Source organism: Lepisma saccharinum, chromosome 16 (genome assembly GCF_977018435.1).
Source record: "Lepisma saccharinum chromosome 16, izLepSacc3.1, whole genome shotgun sequence".
In the NCBI taxonomy this organism is placed as follows: domain Eukaryota; kingdom Metazoa; phylum Arthropoda; class Insecta; order Zygentoma; family Lepismatidae; genus Lepisma; species Lepisma saccharinum.
The window spans coordinates 55,977,857-55,990,779 of NC_139244.1; the positions used below are offsets into that span (position 1 = coordinate 55,977,857).

The 12,923-nt window shown below is 39.6% G+C and overlaps 1 protein-coding gene across 3 annotated transcripts in view; it reads left to right on the top strand.

The window, feature by feature from the left end:
• Positions 1–12,923, top strand: part of LOC146000491 (putative acetylcholine receptor chaperone) — a 53,933-nt gene that overhangs the window by 17,467 nt on the left and 23,543 nt on the right. For 2 of the 3 annotated variants that reach the window (XM_083138211.1, XM_083138213.1), the window contains exons 2-3: positions 3,979–4,117; positions 12,602–12,631. In XM_083138211.1, coding sequence (XP_082994337.1) covers positions 3,979–4,117; positions 12,602–12,631 — 169 coding nt within the window. The remainder of the gene's footprint in view (positions 1–3,978; positions 4,118–12,601; positions 12,632–12,923) is intronic. The other variant, XM_083138212.1, reaches the window with a different exon arrangement.

A 12,923-nucleotide genomic window follows, 5' to 3' on the forward strand; every position in this document is an offset into this window, starting at 1 on the left:
AATTTGCACTGTTTGCAGTTCTGAAAAGTCCAATTTACTGGCGAAAAGAAGATGCAAATAGTACCTTATTCAAATATCCCAACTTCCCATCTACGAAGCATCCCATTGCCTACTGCCAACACGAGGCTTGAAGGGGTGTTGTGCTTGACACCAGCACCAACATGATGAGGTGTTGAGAGCATTAGGGAAATTATTGTAATGCTAAGAGCCCTAGACTTTGCCCGTCTGACCTAATGACGAAAATATTTAGAGATGTTATTTGAATACTAAGAACCCCAAATTTGACCCTTCTAGCCACATTCATATGACCTATACGGGGCACGCTTTTAGAAGGAACATGAGTTCAACCAATATGCAGCCAGTGCTGTTGCCAAACTAACAAAAGTGGAAGGTAAACTCAGAAAATTCGCTGCGTCCAATATTCAGATTTTTTATATATAGTGCATGCACATTATATTTGAGTACAGTGAAATAATATAGTGAATATTTCTACACACTGCAGCATATAATAGAAACTCATACCTGAAAGAAGTTTCAAGGTATTTATTGTCGAGGTTCTGCAAGGTCATCATCGTCTCACTCGTTTCTGTTTTCTAGCATGTTCCCCAGGAGATTTGGATACAGGTTCACTGATTTCTGTGGTAGAGATTCTACTGTTTTATAATACACAACACCGTATGCACTCCTAAACCACACACTTTAGCCATTAAGTTCTCTTCTCTGATAAAACACTGTTTCATCACACACTTCTTCTGACGCCAATTCCTTCAAGTAAGAATACATTTTAAAAATTAAATCTCTGTCTTGTGAACTTATTGGTGCCTGTACTATTGGTGGTAAGTTTCGAGAGCGAAATTAAATAACACTCATGGAACACACACTATTGCACAACAATCGAACATAAGGCTGCATTGCACAGTGTGCTATGATGCCAGGGGTTCCAGGTTCGAATCCTGGCCCAGGCATGGGTGTTTGTAAGTGTCCCTTCATCAATTTCATCTTCACGATTAGCCAGAAGTGACAGAAAAGTGAAGTAAAATTAATCAAATCAATCAATCAATAAGGGCTGTATTGAATCCTCTCGCAACTGTTTTTTGTGACATACGAGTAAAATAATTTACACCGCCCTTACTATGAAAACTCTGAACTCAGACTAACTCAGACTTGCAACGTTCGTGAACGCCCACGACAATGAAGGGTCATTGTGTATATTCAGCTGAAAATATCCCCATAGCTTTCCCAATACACAACTCAGCGGCGTCAACATGGTGGCAACGAAAAAACAGACGGAAAGAAAATGAATGGGTTGTGTGTGTGTGTGTGTTGAGACATGCTGTTTCCCGCTTTTCTTCAAGAAACTACAACTCCTGCTGTATGGCATGGAAATTTATGGGACTTGGACTGTCAGGTTCAAATTGTCTTTCCCTATCTTACGATAAACCTTAATGTGGTGAGTTTTATGAAAACTTTTTGCGTGCAAGAAAAATATAGAACATGGTGTTTAACTTGTGTGCCACAATCTCCTAACTGTACAACGTTCCACTTCTTCCACAGGCTGGTCGCCAAGGACACGCTCTGCATTGCCCCGCCCATAATAGCTTCTAGAAATGTACACCGTATAGAAAGTTGCAGCAGTTTGTAACCAAGATGACAGTAAACAAATGGTTGATTGCAAGAGAAGAATCATATCGGAGTACATAGAAGTGAAAAAGATTTCTCAAGCAAACATGCAGTAAATAGTCATTAAAACTCCGAAGTATGTGTTAATAGACATAATAAAAATTTACCCATGAAAAGAATGTCTGTGTACCATGATGAAATTTAATTAAAGAATCAGAACTTGGGCCCAGCCCAGCCCTACTTTGAAATATGAACACATGTGCATTGACAAAGCAAGAGGAGAGAAACTGTAATAGCTAAAACTAAAATTTCATGATCAACAGCCCTATAAGGGCCAAGACCTGCCAGTACAGCTTTTTCCCATTGGGTGACACATGGTCAGCGCATTGAGTCCAATTGCCGCTGTTTTCTGGCTTTCGAGATCGGAGCCTTCTACTTCGTTTCATGTAGCTTCCCAGTTGTCCTCATGATGCTAGGTCAACCCCGAAATTTTGGACACTCCCACCGGGAATCGAACCTGAGACTGCTCGCATCAAAGGCGAGAGCACTAACCATTCAGGTACATGGGAACCAAAAACAGTAAAGCATGTAAAACTTTTTTGTCTGGTCACAATATATTTCTAATGTTACCATTTTTTTGAACTTCACTTCCAACCTGAATAGAAAACTGACAGTGCTAAATTATACATGTGGGTTATTTTTTAAGTAAGGTCCGTTTTGCAATAAAAACGAAGTAAGTAAATGTTTTTCAAATAACATTTATTTTCTGAATTTACATACACTTCTCTATTTTTCTACATAATTTCCTTGCCGGCTTAAACATTTACCGTAACGAACTATGAGTTTTTGGATACCCTCCTCATAGAACTCTGCTGCCTGTGATGATAGCCAGTTAGTAGTCGCTAGGCGCAAGGTCTGTTTGTGAATACTGTTTGAAATTGCACGTGCTTGTGGAAATGAGTACACACGCAGGCTCCCGACATTCGTTGAGCAGCATCCGACGCCATTTGCATTCACGGCGTCAGTCTGTATGCTTCGTTAAAATGTTTAAGAAAATCGAGCGCCCCGCCAACTGTGAAATATGGTCAGTCATCTGATTCTTAACAGCAAGAAACATGAAACCTGCGGATATTCATCGCCAGATATGTGAAGTTTACGGAGACAATGCAATGAGTGACAGTAAAGTGCGAAAATGGGTGAGATTGTTCAAGGATGAATCGTGCGCTGGTCGGTCATCTGTAATCACTGATGAGTTGGTGCAGGCAGTTGACACCCACATTCACGTGGTCAGGATATTCACAATTTCCAAGTTGTCATCAGAATTCCCACAAATTTCAAGGTCAGTTTTGTTTAAAATTGTGTCTGAGAACTTACAGTTCAAGAAATAGTGCTGTCGATGGTTTCCTAAACTGCTGAGTGAGGAACACAAAAAATAAAAGATTGGCAAGTGCTTAAACATTTTTGACCCTCTACAACGAGGAAGGTGATGAGTTTTTGAGTCATATCGTCACAGGAGATGAGACATAGGTGTCCCACGTGACTCCTGAGTCAAAACAACAATGTATGGAGTGGCGACACATATCATCACCGGTCAAAGTGAAAGCAAGACAGACACTTTCAAAGCGCAAGATCATGGCAACTGTGTTTTGGGACAGGTAGGGTGTTTTGTTAGTGGACTTTTTGCCGCAAGGAACAACAGTTAACTCCGCTTCTTACTGTGAGACCCTAATAAAACTTCATCGAGCAATCCAGAACAAACGGCATGGAATGCTATCAGCCGGTGTCGTACTGATCCATGACAATGTAAGGCCACATGCTGTGGTTCACACTCAAGATCTGATCGAATCTTTTGGCTGGGAGGTATTCGATCATCTGCCATACAGTCTAGACCTTGCACCTAGCGACTACCACCTCTTCCGACATCTGAAGACCTTCCTGGCAGTAAGCGTTAAGACACTGATGAAGAAGTGAAAACGACCGTGAGTAACTGGCTATCATCACAAGTGGCAGGGTTCTATGAGGAGGGTATCCAAAAACTCATAGTTCGTTACGATAAATGTTTAAACCCGCAAGGAAATTATGTAGAAAAATAGAGAAGTGTATGTAAATTCAGAAAATAAAGTGTTTTTTTTTTTTAAAAAAAATACTTACTTACTTCGTTTTTATTGCAAGACGGACCTTACTTAAAAAATAACCCTAGTATGTTTGTTCCTTGAGTGGTATAAATTTGCCTTTGACTAGAAGTCATTACCTGAGGCTTTGTTTTGCTTTTTGTAACCTACAATGGCTGTAGTGGAATTCCCTTGTTGCTTGATACATTGTCTTTGTAATCTGATTGCTTTTTTCTTTAACTTTCAGAGAAAAGAATATGTGAAATACTCCAAAGTTTTCCCACTTTCACAGACACTAAATTTTAAAATTCCATCAAAATGGTACAGAAGAGTTGTAGGAAGTCTAGAAGTTCTATGTGGACTGGCTTTAACTTTCATTCCTAATGGTAAGTTATATGTGATTTTCCTAATATAATTTTACCAATAGAAGTTTTATAACTTAACCAGAGCATGTATTTTATCTGTCATGGATTCATATTGTAAAACCTTGTTTTAAAATAAGCTTATATAATTAATGAGTAAGTCAATGGATATGGCCGATATTTCTACAATAAACACAATGTCTTTCTATTCTTTTGGTCATGATATATTAATTTTTACTTTTTGTTAGATATATTATGTAGAGGTGAGCCGATACCACCATTTGCCGATACCGATACTTGTATCATTCCAGTATAAAATAACACTAGGCACATCACTAGGCACGTATTTAGAAATATGTAAATTCGGGAGACAGTCCAAGCCAAGTGTCTCAGAAATATAATAATAAAAGTGTTTCTATTGAATATATTACTATAGTTATTGATCAATTCGTAATAATATGTAAATTAATTAGTACTTAATTTCTCCGATGCGTATGGAGTATTGTCATATGTAACCACAGACTAAGAAACTGAGGAATAACAAAGTTAATACCTATCAGTTGTAATCTATCTCAAGCAAATAACAGTACTCACTAAGTTCACACTGCCCTGCTTTGTAATCATACTTCAGAATTTTCCTTCCCTTCTGCCGTATCCATATATTACTGCAGTTGCTACAGGCTTTGTAGCTAACTTCCCTCCAAAAATTCAAACACGTTAAGTCTGCTTTCGCTATGTACAGTTTCCCTATTCATCATGAAATCAAACACTTTGCACTGAAACAGGAACAAACTTTTGACAGTGTAAAATAATTTTGTAATGCAGTAACAGCCACACAATGCAAAACAGCTGACTATTTGATGCACGCTCCCTCCCCACAGGTTGATAATTCGGCTACAGTGCCACAGAGGCTGTTTATTTTGACCAAGATACATGAAGCAAAGGCATGCTTAAAACACCCATTTTGGTTTCAGTTGCCCCTCCTCCTTTTCTTCCTCTGTTATGCTCGGGACAATATACCATCGAAATTTCCCTTTCATAAAAAAAAAATCCCTCAATTTGCAATGATTTATGGGTTGCATCGACTCCATCACATGATCTCCAATGGAATGGGTTTGCAACACTACATTTGCTCGCACACAGATTGCTGCAGTCACAGCCTTTCTAAATGATGCAACCTCCCCTCACATGGCGCTCAAGCCAAAACATCCAATCAGCATCCTCTACGCGACTGCTGCAACAGCGTCATAGCGAGCGAAACTACCATTGTGTTCCTGCCCCGATAGCGGCCTTGTTTACACAGGTTGATATCACTGAACGCAGGCTTCTCCACCATCTCTCTTGGTGAAGCGACGTGGGAACACTTGATGTTTCGAAGGAGATAGAGTCCAATAAATAAGTATAATAATAATTTGCATTACAGATTTATTTGGGTGTGAATGTGCGAATAGGCAGAAGCTGCTACTGCTCGTACATTATTCTACTGTGCAGTTTTGAGTTTTCCCGTCTTCTGTGGAAGGAGCTTTTTTTGGTTGGAGTTTCAGTTGTTAGTCACTGATCCATGGCAAATCTTCCAACACCACTACAATTGTGCGGACTTAATGATTTGACACTTTCCCTGAATCAACTAACCAAATGAACTGAAGAGATGGTGAGAAACTGGAGTAAATGTCATGGTGCAATCATGTGCTTTAAATTCCAACAATTGACCATCAAAGAACAGTGGCAGGGAAACGCCGCATGGTAGCAATTTTTTACTTCAAAAGAGGTATCATTGCACTTAAAAAAAACCGTGGCAACCTCTCACTATATATATATATATATATATATATATATATATAATGGATAAAAGTAAGGAGGGCCAAAAGGGCTAAGTAAAAATCAAATAAGGTAAAAGGAAACACTCACCGGACAGTAGGAAAATTCAACGACGACATCTTCATGCTCTGGACACATGGAGAACCATCCTTGTCAGCCTTCCTGGACCAACTTAACCACTTCCGTTCCCTAAAATTCACCTGGACACACTCCCCCAACCAGATCACCTTCCTGGATGTGGACGTGCACATCGAGGGAGGACACCTGACTACCTCCATCCACATAAAACCCACCAACCACATGCAATACCTACACTTCTCCAGCTCCCACCCGTTCCACACCAAAAAAGCCATTCCATTCTCTCTGGCCCTCAGGGGACAGCGCCTGAACACTTCACCCACCTCCCGCCAGAATTATAACCTCCGCCTACACCAGGCCCTGGTTAACCGTGGATATCCCTCCATCCTGGTCACCAAGCAAATATCACGAGCTGCCTCACATACCACTACCACCAAGAAACCTGCTGCCACCAACCCACCTGCACTCATCACCCAATATCATCCCCACCTCAACAAAATCAGGCACACACTGCACTCTCTTCTCCCAATCCTCCATAGTGATCCCGAAACCAAAAACATATTTCCGGACAAACCCAGGGTGGTTTTCAAACGCCCCCCTAACCTCCAAAACATCCTGGTCCACAACACTCCTTCACCACACATCCAACACCCCCCTGCCCATAAATGCAACCGACCCAGGTGCAAGACCTGTCCCATCCTCATCACTTCTCACACCCTCCAGGTGCACACGGCCACTGGCAAATTTACCCTCCATCCCAAAGGGACCTGCCATGCCTCTAACCTTATCTACATCCTCACCTGCAACATCTGTGGTGATTTTTACCTGGGGGAAACATCAACGGCCCTCAACCTCCGCATCAATAACCACCGCTCCTCCACCCACAACCTGGACTTCACTGTCGCCGTCCACACCAACCACCACAACATCAGTTTCAACGACTGCTTCCGGGTAGCGATCATCCACCTCCTACCCCAACCAGCCAACACCTCTGTTCGCAAAAGATGGGAGAGGGCCTATATATCGGCCATGAGTGCAACCACTCCACCTGGCCTGAACAAGGCCACCCAGTAATGCCCAACCCTCACCCACCCTCCCGCCCTCCCTCCCAACTCATCCTACACACTCACAGTTTACGACGAGCCTGGTGACGAAACAGTGTTTTTTTCGTTCTACGCACCGCTTCTTCTTCAATGGGGACCTGGCAACTCTGCAGGACCCCAACTTCCGGTTCCGTCTTCTGTTTCTTCTCACACTGATGATGCTATAAATTAGCGAAAATTTTGAATTTTCCTACTGTCCGGTGAGTGTTTCCTTTTACCTTATTTGATTTATATATATATATATATATATATATATATATATATATATATATATATATATATATATATATATCACTTTCTTTTGCCTGCTAAGTTGCAGCAGGGACTCGGGATGCTTGAAACTAGTTGCAAGTATTAAAGTGTGACAAGTATTTTTCACGGAAAAGGTCGTGGAGTCCGTGAGAAGCCCCAGGGCACTGCGGAGCACACTTTTGAGAATCGCTGCCCTTGAGCGATGTATGGAGAGGACCATTATATGGTTCTAGTTGCAAAACGATAGTTGGCATTGGGCCTTGCAGCATCTACAGAAACTTTCGTATCCAGGATGACAGTATACTAAAAGATTGACCAAAGAGGTCTGTTTTCCAGGAGACCTACAGTACATGTCCCACTAACATGAACTCATAATAGGAACCACCTGGAGTTGTGCCATCAGCACGTCAGCTGGGCTGTGTTTATTTGTGTTTGGGTAGGCATATTGCTGACTCAGAAAACACCTCTGCATGGAATTGCTCAGGGCAACCAACAAAGTTTAACTGCCATCATATGCTGAGACTAGTTTCAATACCTTATATTCATTTGATTGATTGATTTGTTTTATTTTACTTCGCTTTTTGTGCCACTTTTGGCTAATATGCGAAGATGTAATGATATGATGAAATTGATGAAATTGATGAATGGACACTCACAAATATGCATGCCCAGGCCACTATTCGGACCCGGAACCTCTAGTATCATAGCGAGATGTGCTAACCACTTATATTCATTTGTTCCGAGGTGCTGTAGTCCTTATGGAATGGATGGTAATGGTTGGTCTTGTAGAACACAGCTGCTTGATGACTTTCTCAAAGGTGAGGGTATTACATGCAAAAACTGCCCTTTCTGCTACCTGAATCGAGCATGTTTGTTTTGTGTTGCCTCAAGCCAGTACCCATCAACCACTCTCCAGTAGATATGCAGTGGAGTACTGCATGGGACTTCTTTCTCTTGCTCATACTCGTTCAAGTCTCCCTCCCTCGAGCATGCTACACTTGAGTGTGTACAATGGAATATCATTGTACTGTGACAATGATCAAAGATACATACATGTAAAATATCGATCTTGGAAGTTTCAACCCACAATCATCTATTTCATTATCATATATCAATGTGATATAGACTAAACTACATTTTAACATAGAGGAGATGACTATGTTAACTAAAGTTTCAATTTCACTGGGTCTTTCACTTCATGATCCATATTTAAGGACCCACTACCACAACAATGACTGTTATACATCTACTACTGGGCTTTAAGTGTATATTGCTCGTTTTGCCTGTTTGAACATTATTCATTCATCGAAAGTTGTGCAAGCATTGTGTGGGACTCATACGTGCTGCGTGTCCCAACAGAGTTTGGTCATTCCTGTCAGAAGCCATTGCACACACTATTAAGAAGAGTGGTGTCTGTTGTGGTAATGATGTAAATGTTATGTGATGCCTAAAACTATTGCTTTAGTTTCTGTAACTTATATGTCACTAATATGTGGTTGGCTTATGTCATGTTTTGTTATTTGGTACAGTCAATAAATAACCGGAATGAATCTTCTATGGACTTACCTTTTGATACTGGTTGGCATACTCCCCTGCGTTGTTGAGGCAGGCATCCCACCGCTTCACCAGATTTTTGATACCCCTGTCCCAGAAGTCCCGTGGCTGCTGTGAGCACCAATGGAAGACCGCCTCCTGCAGTTGTGCGTCTGAGGCAAAGGGGATTCCACGTAGGGTGTCTTTCGGTGGGCTAAACACATGAAAGTCACACGGGGATAGGTCAGGGCTGTAGGGGGATGATCTAAGCATTCCCAACCCTTTTGTGCGATCATGGTCATAGTGTGTCCAGCAACTTGGGGACGTGCATTGTCTTGCAGTAGGATGACATCTTGTGACAAGAAAACATGCCACTTGCGCCTGGTTGCAGATCTCACCTCATTTCGCAAGATGTCAGAGTACAGAGCAACGTTCATTTTCTCACCCTGCTGAAGGAAGCGACAGTATCACTGTCAAAAACTGTATCACGGATCGCTGAGCTTCCTTCGTGACACCTGGCACTGTGAACTCACCTCACCTCACTGAATGACTGACTGGTACCTTGAAGACAAATTACACAACCTCCCTTTCCTGTGTAACGTTCTGCTTGCTACAAGTTACGTTTAAGAAGCTAATCAAAAATAAAGATGCCGGGATGTTAATTTAAGTAAACAGCAGAACGTACAAATTGCTTTGGTGGAGGTTAATGTCACGTTGTTACGCGATGCCTCAAAGTTCTTCAAGAACTTCAGATCTGGGCCCAAGACTTTAGTAATAAATCGTAAATGAACAATTACATCTTCAATGATCATACAGGAATATATGGCAACAATCCTGAAAAGCAAGACATATTTCAAAATATCTTCGCACCGTTCAACGATGCATATCACAACTTGTCTACTGCTACTCTACTTTGCCAACACCAAATATATATATATTGACTAGATTGTACCTTTTTTTGTTGGTTGCAATAATGAGGTTAATAACGATTCTTCAAATTTAAGTGGCAACAATAATGACAATGTTTTATTAATTAATTAGTAGTTTCACATTGACAAGTCATTTCTCAACAATTACAAGATTGATTAATACTTGCATTTCAAAACTGGTAGGCGTGTCCTTGACACAACAAGATTCATTGATATGTGCTTAAAAGCAATTTCTTGTAACATTAACATGTTGCATCATAATATTAATAACAATAACAACTTTAAATATAACACAATTAGTGTTAAAATTACATTGATGATTTCTCAATTAAACTACGTCATTCAAAATTTGGCTTCATAATTAAATACGAATTTCGTCCAGCGAAATCAACTTACAAACAACTCAGAATCGATATGGCTACATTAACTCAATTATGCTTATTATTGTTACTCATTGCGCAAGTATATATTCAAATAGCATACACAATTACAAGCGTTCTTTTTAACACAATTACAAGCATTCTTTTTAGATGCTCTACAGGTAACTAAAAGGGTGTTAAGAATTTTTCATTTAGGTTGAGGGTCAAAAAGGTGTCATAGAAAGGCTTACACAAACTCACGTCCACATGCAAATTACAATTAATTCTTAAACATGTTCATTTTGCCACCTAATCATATGCTAATCACAATTGTGGAAATGCCACAATTACCATAATTTTACACATTGAACACTTCTGTATCACTTTATTTTGCAAGTAAACAACGTATAGTTACACATCACATGACATTGGCAATTTTACGTGGAACTATGCTTAATCGCATCTACTGCAGTGTTTAAACCGTCGTATAGATTCACTGTCAAATATGTGCACATTTAGTGTTATCACTGACGATCAAATTGGTGGGGGAACTTGTAAAATGGCACAAGCGTCAAATTCAGTTATCAATTAAGTTCACTTGTCATACCTGAGAATACGGCATTTTACTTGGCGTTTGCTTCACGACTCCACAATTCCTCTTTTTTGTACCAAAAATGAATAGAACAGATGCATCATCCATTCCATGTAGAAGTTACGTCTTCCCTTTCGTAACTCTTGTGTCCGCTTCAACTAGAAGTTCGTTCCAACATCAATGGTCTCGTGATTTCTTCACCAATCACTCCACTAGTCCCAGAAAACATCCTTTTATCGACGTTCCATATTCTTCACCGATGTTGAAGTCCTTTTTGATTCAACTACAGCATACTACTGGCCATCCACACAACATGTATCTTCAGCTCCTACTTGTACTGGTCACCAAAATCAACTGTCGAGTCTCTCGCAATTCTGGAGTACAACTTGCTGCGATGCGTCATGTGAAGCATATTATGTCATCCACCAGGTGGTGTATGTGACTGGGCTTTGTACCTTGCTTGGTGCTGCCATCTCTGGAGATTTTGGTTAACTAAGTGGTCACTGTTGCACACATTATGGATGCGAATAGTGACTGGCGCAGCTGAGAATATTGTAGCAGATTTTGCGCTATTTTTATATGTTCGCAGAAAATCCCTCCACCTGCCAGTGCTGCCTCCTAGTGAGGTGGTCTGGAACTCGTCTCCCAGACATGTGGCATACCCCAGCCTGGCCTACATATCCCATAAGTTTCATCGCTCTGTCACTTTATTTCGCTTTTTCACGACATTAATCCGGTTATTTATTGACCGTACCAAATACATTGCAAGTGGACAATAGTCTAATGTCCACTGAGACACACGTCTGCATGTATTCTCAACTTTATCACATGTTGCTTTAATTTTGTGCACTAGCATAACATTGTATATTTTTATACATTCATTTTTTTTTACATATTTCATTGAGTTATTTTACATATGTATGTACATATTTTCTGCATGTCTTGGCTACATAAAGATCCAGGTCTTTGTTATAACCTCTTCTTTTTTATATCTGTGTAAAAGTTACCAGAATATCTAGGGTACCTAGATTAAAAGATATACTGAAGCTTACCAGACACCTAGAGACAGTGAGAAAATTTAAATTGGAATCATAGGGTCATGTACGTATTTTATTCAGAAAATGCAAACAATTATTTCCAAATATTTTATTAACAAACAAATGTCTGAAGGCTTATTTGCCAACATTAAATCAATATGCGTAAGCACAAACTCTTCTAACCAGATTAACAATGATAAATTATATAGTTATATAGTCTGATAACAAGAGATTCACATTAATAACAAATAATAACCCTCACCATAGTTGGTGTCAGAATGTGTAGGATTGAATCATCCCTGACATTTGAGATCTTTATCCAACATGAGAAATTAACTGCCTACAAGTGTAAGCAGTAGTCGAAGTAATAAATAGTTAAACTAAAGTACATAACTACATGTGATGTTCCTTCTATTAACCATCATATCTTATTCTTCTATTAATGAACTAGACACTTGGCATCAAGTGTAGAAGCAGGGATTACATATGCTTTAAGTGTATTTTGCTCATTGATCAGTCATTGATAACATGTGTACATAAGAAGTGAAGAAGATACATATTACTTGCATTTCTTCAGTAATCATATTAAATATATCGCGCCATCATCAACTAAAACTTCTCCATTGACACCATAACACTTGTTGCAGATAGTGGACACTACATTCTGTGTAGTATAGAGAATGAAGTAACGTTGTTACATGTGTAAGTGATTTTGTTTGTTAATGCAGTGTAATTACTTAAACTTGTATTATATTTACTGGTAGCTTAATTACTATTGTAAGAGGATTTTTTTTGTTTGCACTATAGGATCAGGCACAAAATATGGCAATTATTACGGTAAGGTCCACTGCATGTTCCATTATTTTCGTTTATACTGTAGCACAGTAGTTTTGTTTTATGATTTTCTTTAATAATGCATGTTTTTGTTTGAATTTTGGATTAATTAATTTGATTTTTTGTGTACAACCTTTTGTTCTCGCTGTATTTCTGATTTTTGAAGAGAAGGGACCATAGTTTGAATTCAATACTGGGATGACTTATTGCTATGAAGACTGCTCCTTTGATTTTACTTAGTTTCCAGTTTAGTTGTTTGGGTAGTAGTGTTATGTTGTTCCAATGAAATGTGTGC